The sequence below is a fragment of the Balaenoptera borealis genome (assembly GCF_965194805.1).
Source record: "Balaenoptera borealis genome assembly, chromosome: 8".
Classification (NCBI taxonomy): domain Eukaryota; kingdom Metazoa; phylum Chordata; class Mammalia; order Artiodactyla; family Balaenopteridae; genus Balaenoptera; species Balaenoptera borealis.
The window spans coordinates 59101658-59114140 of record NC_138865.1 but is presented as its reverse complement, the minus strand read 5'-3'; the positions used below and the strand labels follow the sequence as shown (position 1 = coordinate 59114140).

At 38.8% G+C, this 12483-nt stretch overlaps 1 protein-coding gene across 10 annotated transcripts in view; it reads right to left on the bottom strand.

Annotated features, from left to right (window-relative positions):
* Window positions 1–4496: 4496 nt before the first annotated feature.
* Window positions 4497–12483, bottom strand: part of NFIB (nuclear factor I B) — a 235700-nt gene continuing 227713 nt past the window's right edge. For 9 of the 10 annotated variants that reach the window (XM_082401658.1, XM_082401652.1, XM_082401661.1 and 6 more), the window contains one exon: window positions 4497–11012. In XM_082401658.1, coding sequence (XP_082257784.1) covers window positions 10995–11012 — 18 coding nt within the window. In that variant the 3' untranslated portion in view covers window positions 4497–10994. The remainder of the gene's footprint in view (window positions 11013–12483) is intronic. The other variant, XM_082401657.1, reaches the window with a different exon arrangement.

Sequence of the window (12483 nt, the reverse complement as noted above, 5' to 3'; positions counted from 1 at the left end):
TTTGTAACATGTGCTATTAGACTTATTTCTCCACACAAACCTCCTTAAAACTGGATGGAGAATGTGCCCTGAGAGTTCTCACTGGAGGGGCAGCCACTGGAAACAGGGCTCCAGAACCAGAAAATCGGAAGGGGAAATCACTGAACCTGGAGCAACCCATGTGGCTTTCATTAGCACCAGGTAACATACTCACAATTTAATAAGTACTCCCAGTGAGGACATAAGCTAGAGCAGAACCCAGTTTTGATTTCAAGCTACTCAGGCAAGAGGTCAAGGAGAAAATTAATACAATCTCTACCAGACCCAATGGGTTTCTCTTCTCATGGAGGAGAGATCATTCCAGTGCTACACCTTTTATCCCAAGCCTTAAAACAAATCTGGGTCTTTTCTGCTTAAGGCATTTATATGCAGTTTTACAAGGAGATAAAAGTTAAATGTAGCTATATGTTTAGCTGACTAATCAAAATAAGAGTAGATAAAATCAGAACGTCTCTGAAAAACTGAAGGTATATATATGTTGTATTTATGAAGAACCCACAAATATATCAGAAAAAGTCAAGAATATTTAAGAATCCTTTCTTTCATCTCTACTGTATTCCATCTACTCTAATTAGTTAATTAGTTAAAGGCTAGCTATAACCTTGACTATCATGGAGCTGGATCTAAAATGCAACATGTACAAAAAATTTTCTGTGATCTTAATCCTTTCTTATGACCTACAAGTGATATTAACATTTTTTTGGTTTATATCTTTATTTTTTCCTTAATTTGATTCTTGCTTTTCCTAGGCTGTGCCTCATACATTAAAATATTTGCATTCAGTAAAAGTCATTAATTATATTCTAGTTTGTGTATGGACTTTCTTCCAAATGAAGGAAGCAAAGGAGACTATGATTTCCTTTCCTTTCCTCTGCCTGTGTCAGCCATAAGATATGAAGAAAAATTAATTAGGCTTAACCCTTGACTTCTCAATATGTGTGTTTTTCTGAAAGCTTCTCTGAAATGGAAAAGGATGTTTATGTGTACAAATAGGCCAGGATATTTTTTATCTATGTTATTTTTATTTAATCTGAACACTAATTTGGAACTGATTACTTTGCTAGATTATGAAACAACCCAAACAATATTTCACAAATAAAAGTTCACAGTTAAATTAACGGGGAAGCCACATATATGCCCGTGTACTCCTACTTCTGCACATTCTTGAAATTCCAGTTTACATTTAGTTTTGCCTGGAATATTATTTAAGTATTCTGGATATTTTGGTTCAGTATTGCAAACGTTAGGTTGTTCATGTATTTGTGTTTTTACAAATTAGACAAGGGACTGCAGTATAAATGGATTTGGGGCTGAAATTTATTTTTAAATATTTTAATTTGAATTTCTCATCATAATAAAGTTCCATCAGTGCCACTCCTCTTATATGGTTCTTGGATAGGTGTAAAGCCACTTTATTTTTGTACTAACAGAGAGAATTTTGATTCTGGAATAGTAAAAGTGTGAGAAACAGTAATTGGGAAAAACATATACGATCAGGACAGGGTAGATTTGACTCACCTTCTAAGTCTCTCTTTCTGAGAAAGGTGTCTTTTCCCTCTGTACCATGTAGGGTACTGGGCGGCTGCTGGAGGGTACTGGGCGGCTGCTGGAGGGTACTGGGCATGCATCCAGGGCAGCCCTGGGCTCATTCACCTCCACGGTCACACTAATGGGGGTGAGGAAAGCGCTGAGGGGGGCTTCTGGGAGATAGAACAGCCCCCAGCTGTTGTTGTTAAATGTGGACAGCCCCCTTCAGGTTGTCAATCCCCACGGTCCCCATTTGTTAACTCTGCCTGTTAACCCAGTTATGCTACCTGCCCTGCCCCCCTGCCCTCAAGCTGTGACCATCTGCATTTTTGACCCCCCGCAGCAATAAATTGCACGCTGCAAAGACGTCTTCATATAATCCACCCACAGAGGAATCATTTATTGTTAAAAAATAACAGTGGTGAGAACTTCTTGGAAAATGCAAGTTTCCCACCTCTACTCTGCCCTCAATCTATCCTTCAGGCCCTTATGTGGACTACTTCGGTCACATTAAAATCCAGCAGCCCAGAGTACCCCAGAGGGGGGCATTTTGTTGACGTGGAGGAAAGGACCATTTTAGAATAAGAGACACCATGAGGATCATTGAAGTTTCCAACCCTGAACAGAAAGAGCAATTTTGGACAACCCAAGGATGGCTTGGGGGCACTTGGGACTGGGTGAGCAGCGAGTGAAGGGAGAACCAAGAAGAGGGGATTCCACAGAGGGAGGTGGCTTGGAAGGAAAGGACAGAACGTTTGCTTCCTTTCCTGTGGGAGCAGCTACGGTGTCCTGCAAAGACTTTGTGGGGCTCCTCTGTATGAAGTCTGGAAAGCTGCATATCTCAGGCTTATCCAATCTCTCCCAGTCCATTGCAGACTTCACCCCCTTATCCAGTCCCCACCTTAAGAGGAAAGAACGGAGTGTCATGTGAGCGGAGCACAGATGCCAGCTGTCAGCTTGTCCAAGGAGGGAAGAGAGTCAGATGCTGCACTCTTGCCTGGGGCTTCCTCTGCCCTCAATGTCCTCCGTTCAGTTCTCGTGACTTTTCTCTGTTTGAGAAAACTTCTATTCCTTGCAAATTCTTGTGTCTCCTATAAAATAAAGCTACTTAGAAAATTAACAGACTTAAGAAATCAATGCTTTTCTTCCCTCACAAAGAAAGGAAAGTATTGACATCACCTGAAGGGAACTTCTAGAAGCTAAGATCAGGTCATGTACGGACGCGCAGTTTCCATTCAAGAAATGGTCTCTTGGAAGGACTCGGTTGGAATATCTATCAGTAGAGACTTGCTGGCTGCCACAGAATTAAAACTAAAAGGGAAAGAAGTAATGTTCTCCAACTAGTAGCAATTCAATTATTTCAATAACACACACAACACACACACACACACACACACACACACACGCAAAACCAATTGCTAATGAAAATAACTCATAACTTCATGTCCTCACTCTAAAAGAAACGAATCCATTCATTTCTGACTAATGTGTCACACTGCCTAATGAGGAAGCCAATAATAATAATGATAATGATAATAGTAATAATAAGTAACACATTTCCAGCGCTGTAAGAGCTTTACACGCACAATCTCATTTATTCTCTCAACATCCTAATGAGACACTCTCACTAATATCTATTTTTACAGATAAGGGAACTGAGGCAAAGAAAGTTTATGTAACTGGCTATACAGCTGGCCATTTCCAGCATTTGGAATCAGGCAGTTTAACTCTAGAGCAGGGACTTGAAGTAATTGTTGTGTACACTTCCTCACTGCTGTCTCTCTTCTATCCCCAAATCTTGATCGATGCCAACAAAGCCAAATATTTTCATAAGGGCAAAAAGCCACTCTATATGTAAAAATTTTATTTCAATTATAATATTCTTAAAACTACTTCCCAGGACATTTCTTAATCTTCTAAAAAATCCAATTACCATCTCATCTTGGAGCCGTCCAGGACTCTCCATTTTTTTTCAGTAGATAGCAGTCAACTGATTTCCATGCAACTCTACACACAGCATTGTAAACCCACTGTTATCAGGGCGGTTTGGGGAGGTGAAAGGGACCCGAGTCATGAATTAGAGGTGGTGGGATCAGGCAGTTGGATCCGTTTCAGCAAGTCTTTGATTGGGATGGTCAAATTCCAGGCATTTTTATCTCTTTTCAATGAAGCTTGCATTAGTTTTGCTTCATTTGTGCACATCACTCAGATGGATCGCAAAACCCTTTAAGCTCATTCCTTTTCCATTAGCTATTTTTGAACTCCAGCTGACTCCCTTCAGAATTGCTGTATTCAAGGAGTCTGGATTTGGGATCCCATCCTCAGTTTCAGCTCGCGTCCCACCTCCCTGTGCATAAGGAACATCGACCCTGCTTGCACTGAAAAGTAGCACCGCTTCTTGGAAACCTAAGATGCTGTTCCTTTTCAGGCATGGGGAGAAAGAAATTCTTCTCCCCCAGTACTCACAAAACCACCAAACCCACAGCCGCAGGGTGGCCCCAGGACTTACCTTTCCTGTTGAGTGTGTGTGTTTGAGGCCCTGTGGTTTTTCAGTCGAGGAGACCACAGTCCAGTCATCCCGGGCATACGTTACATCTTCACCTCATTGCTGAAAGGCCTTTCTCAGAGAGTGGGGGGGCTGAAATTCTAGATCTGCACTTGCATTTTTACTGTCATTGTTTAGAGAGCTTGGGAGGACTACACGTAGTAGTAATTGCAAGAAGGGTTTAAACAGATACACACGTGCCCAGTGTAATTGGAAGTACCGAACTGAAATAGTAACCATCCCAGATGCTAAGAAATTAAACCCATGCTACAAAATTCCCAGATGGAAGGACCAAGATCCACTTCCAAGATATACTGACCCCAACGCTAACGTAGGAAGAGCGGCGGGAAGAGGTGGAGGAGGAAAATAAAACATGAGGCCAGAGTCTGTAGCATAGCTCATTTTATTGTTTAAACAGTTTTTGCATAGGAAATATATCTGCTTCCAGTAATTGACTGCAGTATGAGCAGCTGCTAGCAGTATAGGCTGGATATAACAGTAACAATCACATTAAGTCAAGCTTGATTTACACCAGTTTAAAACTTGTGGCAATTGAGTTCATTTGCAACCCACAAAAAGTACCCAAAGAACATTATCCTCCAACCGGGCACAATAAAACCTTCGCTAACATTCTGGCCCAGTCTGGGGCTGATCCCAGAGGTCTGAACGCCAGAAATTAAGTAACTGTCATATAATACATCCTACTGCTAAAGGTTTGTTACACGGAGATTGTGCATGTGCCTCCTTTTTGAAAAAATTTAATTAAAATACAAGGTTCTGTATTTATGGCCCATGAGGACAAAAATGCCAAAAGTTTTAAAATGGATCAACCCTGGTGTGTAGCTAGCAAGCAATAACTGACTACTCGTCACCTACAGTTGTACTAAATGTATCTAAAGAAACACACAGTCCTACAAAAGTTGTTCTCAGAGAAATATCATTGAGGTGAGGGCACCTCTTCCCAGGATGCTAAAAGTTCTATATGATATAAGCACAAATTAACAGCTTGATGAAGACATAATCTAATGCAGCTTTGAGAAGCCTATGCCTGGGATGGAGTTACCCCTCACATTCTACAATGTTGTAGAGATTTTTTTTTTTTCCAAGAAAATGTCATTTGAAACATATTTACAACTGAACTCAACAGAGACTGTGAAATTGAACAGGCACTGCTCATTTGTTTGAGTTTTTTGGTAAACATTTTGCTGGTTTTTTTTTTTTTGTTTGTTTCTTTCTCGTTTTGCATCAACTTTTTTCAGTCCATGCAACTTCAATGCCCTCGATGAAGAATGCATAATAAGCCATACTTCTTAAAAAAAAAAAAAAAGACTTCCTTCTGCATAAAGAGATATATTTGCCACATCAGTCCCTGTAGCACAGTTTTCAAAACCATTCTGTCAAAAATACAGTAATACAAGACTGGCTTTAGTGTCACCAGCTCACACTGCCTTGTGTGTATGTAGGCCACCATTTGTTACTGGTACTGTATCATGCAATAAAAGTTATCAGAGGCTGGGGCTGGCGTGCTCGTAGGCTAGTGGCACTGAAGCGTTTTCACAATCTCAACAATTTGAATTGCAACACACAGATATTTCTAAAGAGTCTTAACTAGTGAACCCTTTTATTATTAAAAAAAAAAAACTACTTACAACCATCGAAGAAAGAATTGCAACAACAAAAAAATGTAAAAATTGACCGTCTCCAACTTGTCCCCTTTGACTATATGAACAATGTCACCAACAGATCTGTGGCACGGACACAGTACAAAGAGTTGTCATGGCAATGAGTTTGGCTGATGCAAAGGTCATTGTGCAGGGTCAAAGGGCAAAAATCAGTGGTCCATGTTACCCCCCAACTGCAGTGCTCCACCCCACCCACACAATTTTTAAGGAATTAGAAAAAAACAGGGGAACTACCAGAAAGTGCAAAATATGAAGAAGGCAGCTTTCAGCTCCTTCAGCATGGAGTAGAACATTCAATTTTGAGCTTTTATAATTGGACTTGAATAGCCTGCACATTAAAAAAAAAAAAAAAGTTTTCAATAGAAACCCAATTTTTTAAAGTCCAGGAAGCATGCAGCTGGTTAATGTTAACCAAAGACCTTGACAGGAACATGTAAACTATATTGAATGTCATGCTTGGGGCCTATCTGCCAGCAATATTGTAGAGTTGTTTCATTAAAAATGAATACTGTACACTGAATATGGGATAACTTTCTGCAGCCTTCATCGTTTCACACGGTACATAGAGTTTGAATCTAGGTAAAGAACACGTCCTGGTGTCACACCGCTGAAGATGTCCCTGTGCAATCTCTTTTGTTGAGTCCTTATGAAGCTACAAGTCACAAATCCAAGATTCTGCTCCCTGAGGACACGTTATGTGAGACATAGCACGGTTTTGTCATTTTCTGCCTATCTTGAATGCTCTGTGAAACAACCTTAAATACCATCACGTAACAATCACAAAAACTTTTGCTAAAGGCCGTATATACTAATAAAAAGACAGTGGTGCTTCCGACATTCTGAAATGCTCTGAAAACCAACTTTTCCAATACTAAATACAACAAAATAACCTTCATAAAATATAACTTTTCTCCATTTACACTTTTTTAAAGGATTAGTATCCTATGCTTTTCAAGCACAGGAATCTGTGAAATAACTCCTAACATGGACAGATTTTTTTTTTTTTTTTAATACATAACTTAAGAGCCTGGAGAGTTTTAACTCAAGTCCAGCCTCCAAACAAGGAATATTCTTGTTTACTTTAAAAATGGAAACAACATATAGTTCCATTATAATTGTTAAAAAGTTAGCTTTACAAACATGGGAATTTTAATTTAAAAAAAAATTCTTAACAAAACTATACAGTGTACAAATTACTGTCTACAAGGTAGGCGGTTCGTGAAGAAGACCTTTCGCTCTTCTTGCTACTCGCAGCTTCACAGATTCATTCACATATTTTTTTTTTTTAATGGAGCTGCCCACCCGAACATTACCCCATAACTATATTGCTATAATTAAGATTTTTGCCATGTCTTTATGTACAGTCTCCTTCACTGCCTTTTTCTTTTTTCTCCTTAGACAAGCCTCAAACGCTCATGTCACTCCAGAGGAAACACTTCAGAGGCACTGTGAGGGGTGGGTTGCAAAGCAACGCAGGGAAACTGAACGGTGCCGCGGAGCCGGGGCTGGAGACGCCACCCCCTCCTGATGCCCTTGGGTGACCTTCACCATCCTGTAGCTCTGCACTTCTGGGGAGGGGAGGGGCGTGCAAGACCTGCAAGAGGGGGGGCCCTTAGTCACAAGATACTTCCTGGTAAAAAGAGGAGGAGGCCGAAATGGATTTGAGATTATATAGAGAGTAGTATCTTTTTAAGAGTTTTATCTCAAAAGGAAAGGAGAAAAAAAAAATGATTAAAAAAAAAAAAAAAAAGCAACACTTGAACTAGGCCTTTGTATTCAAGAGGCAGGCAGGAATACCCACAGTGTGTAACTTATTTAGCTAGAGCTGCTCATTCACTGGCAAAAAAAAAAAGAGAGCGAGTCTGCTCTTAAAAAAATACTGCGTGTCCTGTGAGGTTGATTTGTTCACCTACTAGGTTGAAGAGACATGAAGAGCTTGGCTGAGATGATCTGTTTTCCACCAGGGCAAGTCATCACAGAAATGACTGGACTTCCTTTTGAACTTGCGCTCCTGCTGTGCTTTTCAGCATTGGGGCTATCAAACTGAATGGGCTAATCAAACACAATTCTCAGGCCCATAAGCATTGTTCTAAAGTATTCATTATTAAATGATATGCTGTGAGAACAATAGACAGTTTATTTTATTAGGCTGTGGCCTGGGGGAAGGGGGTCAGGGGTCTCCTCAGGGCAACCCACCATGTGTCACTAATTCTAAACGATTTTCCCCCTAGTAATGAATTCCCTCAATGGGACTAGGGTGGGGGGGCAGTGGGGCAGAGTAAAGTAGAACCAGCCTCCATTCACCCTCTAGCCCTCCGGGGAAATTGAATCCAATATATACTTGAGGTACCATCCCTTAAAAAAAATCCCATCAGCATCTAATGGGCTTAATTCATCCACAGGAAAATTCATTGCTAAAAATTCTCTATTTCCCTTCTACCCTGGTTCTCCATTTAAAAAGGGCAGGTAAAATGAAAACTTAACAAGACTTATTATTTTTGTTCCTTAAAAATTGAACTTTGATTTTAATCTAGAAGTCCGAATACATTTAATAATAGCCCTCTGTTCAATCTCCTGGATATTAAAAAAAATTTCCAAGCGCACTACCATCGGTTTGAAGTAGTGAGTCACAGGTAAATCACAGACTAACATTCATGAAATGAAGAAATGGGGAAGAGAAGTGGTGGGGAAAGGATGTGGGAGCACCCCCTCCAGCAGGATGGCATATTTTAGAGGAGAAAGTATGCTCAGGTGTTAAAGCCCCAAAGTTGAAACATCTGCTAGATGTACTTTTCAACGACTATCTTTGCTAACTATGAGACAGGCTCACTCTCCACTGGGGATCCGGAACTTTCAAGAAAAATGACCACCCCCCCCCCCCAAAGAAAGATAAGACCATTTGTTTTAAGCCAAGTCTGCCTCCAGGTGAATTGGTTGTGTTTGCTTGCTCTTACTCTGTCGCTATGAAAAGCAGAAAGGAGTTCCGCTTGCACCCCAGGTGGGGAGTTTGAGAGGGAAACCTGTGAAGTTGAAGTTTCTCACAGTAGGCAGAACAGTCGCTGTGCAGCCCAGGCCCATCTCAGGGTGCACTGCTTCACAGCTACACTGTAAAGTGTTAAAAATCCTCCCACCCACCCCAGAATATATATATATGTATATTAAAAAAAATCCCCTGTCCATCTCTCAGTACACAAAAGGACCTCATCACACTGCAAAAATAGCAGTACCCACTTTGGTCAATTAAAACAAACAAACAAAAAAAAAGCATACATTATTTTTTTTTTTAAATCTGTGTACTTACCTATAATAACCAATACAGCTAAAAGCACTACCTACATAGGCAAAACTTGGTATTGCATAATTCGTATAAATTTGAAATCCCTCCCCCCCCAAATATTAATTGGAAGATGAAAAACATGAAAGGTTAATAGAAAAAACACCAAAATACTGAAAATATTGCTGGTCGATTACAATTTTTAAGCGGCAACTATACACAGCCATGATATGCTTTATAAATGTGAGATAAAGGTATAACTGTCTAAAAAATCCATGATGTCACACATTTTTCTTCGTCTGGAGTACAAAATATTTTGTCATAAAAATGGTAAAGATTTAAAATGATAATAAATGCAGCAAAACAAGTGTAGTGATGTCACTTTTTTGTGTTTTTTTGTTTTTTGTTTTTTAGATTTCAAGGCAAGGCACGTAATGTGGACATTATATCTTCGTGCAAATTAGGATTACTGGAAAGAGTATTTTTAATTAAAATTTTAAGAGACATAGAGGCAAAAATGTGTCTGCCCATGCACACCACAGATCTGTCAATACAAGAAATTTGTTGAACAAGGCTAATGTCTGAAAGCACCATGCAAGTATTCAGCACCCTGATTACATTTGTTTTCTCAAGAGTGCATTTTTATATCCTACACCCTGGCGTTCCCAGTTTGTAAACTGTAAGCTTTACCCTTGTGACATGGATTTGCCTGCCTCTTTGTCTCTAGAATGCAGATTTTATAGAACCTTTTGTACACCCTATGGGTTCTTGATGCAACCAGTAATTTTAAATAAATAAATTCTACCTCCAAGGAGGCTGCAGCTAAACCAACATAAGTGCTGTGTTTTCATTAATTTTTTTTTTCCTCAAGCACATGATTTGTCTTGATTTAATGCCTTTTTACTGCCCTCAAAAACTGAGGGGAAAATAAATTCGTTCAAAATTATTTTAAATTCTTTTTAATCCCCTCAATTTAGAGTCCAAGGGCTGAAGGACTTATAATCATGATTCCCCTTTAGATATAAATTTATAAATTGCACTTGCCTCTGTTAAGTGTTTCTTTTGTGGGGAAACTATTATATTAATTTTTACTGTTGCATGCAGAGATAACACTTCACCTACATAGAGGCATTTCTTCCATAGAGCCTTTGTGTTCAAACTGTTTTTTTTTTTCCTTTTTTCTTTTTCCTTTTTTTTTCTTTTTTTTTTTCTTTTTTTTTAAGATTTCAAACTGGGTTACACACTGGAAAAGGCTGGGTTAAGGGCCAAAATTTAATAAATCTGTACTGATAACTAAAGGCTACAGAGATTTCATATATATTTTTTTTAACTTTTAGAAATCAGAGTGCTTATAAAATGGCTGGCTCATGGCTCTGTCACCCAGCACTTCTGATGCCGCCTCCTAGCCTTCGTTGGTGAGATAACCAGGAATAGTGATTCCATGCGTAAACAACAAGAATACTAAACCAATAAAACTAGCTTATCATGCAAATATTAAGGCATCTAGAAAGTCAGTTAAAATATATTGTCATAGAGACAGAACATCTATTTCCCAGCGGACTTCATGTAACAAAGGCTACTTTGCAGGGGCTGCGATCTACCATCAGTGAAATATCATCGACCCTTTTTATGTCATTACAGTTTCAACCTTAAGGGAATTAGTGATTGTAAGTGCTGCGATTGCTGGTCTATTATCTTCTTTCTTCAGTTTCTTTCCTTTCTCCCTTTTTGTTTGTTTTGTTTTGTCCAGTCTTCTCTTTTCCTTTTTTTTTTTTTTTTAAATTTCTTAAACTAGTGTTGTATTTCATTTTTCCCTCAGTTGCTCGTTTCTGCTTGAAGGAAAGGTTCTCCGATTATGTTCAAACTGTAATTTTGGACATTTGCCGGTAGGATGGGTGTCCTATTTGATACTTGGAAAGGAACCAAGCTAGCCCAGGTACCAGGACTGTTGGCAGGAGAGGGGCAGGAGGGAGGGAAGAGAAAAAGAAAAAATACAACGTTACTCTATAACAATATTAGAAATATAAATTCCATAGGCATCAAATTACTACAATAACTTTTTTCCAAATTGCAGTTTAATGTGAGATACATGTGCTAAATTATAAACATTATACATATATAAGCTACATGGTCTATTTCTTTCACGGATGGTAAGACTAATTGTGAAAAAAACTCGAGTAAGACTCATCCACAGTTGTTAAACTCTGATTGAGGATACTCTTCCTAAAATACTTGGTCTACTTTGATGTAAATATAATATGATTTTTTGTCAAAAAAAAAAAAAAAAAAGAGAAGGAAAAGAGCAAATCTACAACAGTGCCAACATACTTTGCATGCAATATTCTGATCTTGTTTTAATTCACCAGCAATTGTGATGTATTTCAATTTTTCACCTGCCTATCGGTTGAATAAAATTGAAAGCCATAATGAAAGAGATTTTTTTTTCCCCTCACAATAAGAGGAAATACATTTTTCAGAAAGGCCAGTGCATAATGTGTAGTTGGAAGCTGACACCAGAAGCCACGGCATTCCCTGTCCCTCTGCATCAAGTCATGTCTCCACATCCCAGCTGCTCTGAGTTTGGGAGTCTGGAGAGTGGCCTGGGAGAAGCCCCACAGGGAGGGAGTAAGCAGAGGAGAGGCTTGCCCCGCTCCAACCAACTCTAATTTCACCGATGTTGTATTTGGGGCTGTATAAAACAAAAAATGTTCAAAAAACAGTTCTCTAACTGCTACTGGCATAATCTCTCATTAAACAAGTATCATATAGAGGAAAATAACACGACACCTACATGTCACAAAACAACCCCATAACATACATTCTGGGTATACCTAATCAGATGTATTGTTTATTTCAACATTCAACTAGGAACTAATGTCAGCTAAGTAACAGCTGCATAAATAATCATGAACCAAGAAAACATCCAACTGACAATTCCATACCCAGTTTTGTCATCGTCTGGCATGGAAACACAACTTCAATGTTTCAAATTTAATTTATCTTTTAAATTTAATTTATATCCTTTTCTTTACTTTTGGAGCCATGAGGTGAGATGGATTCTACTATGGTAGGTAGCTATCAAGCTAGACATCCTCATTTTTTCATATTTAAATTCCAAAGGTACAGAAACCTTTATGGAATATTACCTTGAAGGAACAATTTTCCTACCTACTCCCTCCACCGCCCAAAAAGAAAAAGCTTGGGAAAAAAAAAGAAAAAAAAAAGAACTTGATATGTAACTTTTTACTCTCATGACACTTTTTATCAAATAAAGAGGCTTATTAATACATGTCTAGGTACATATTTCTGAGTTAATATTTTAACAGAAAAATATTCACAATGACGTTTTATGCTCAAGGGATTTTGTGATTAGAGTATGAGATCCATAATAACAAAGTCCATTTCTCTTTCTGTTC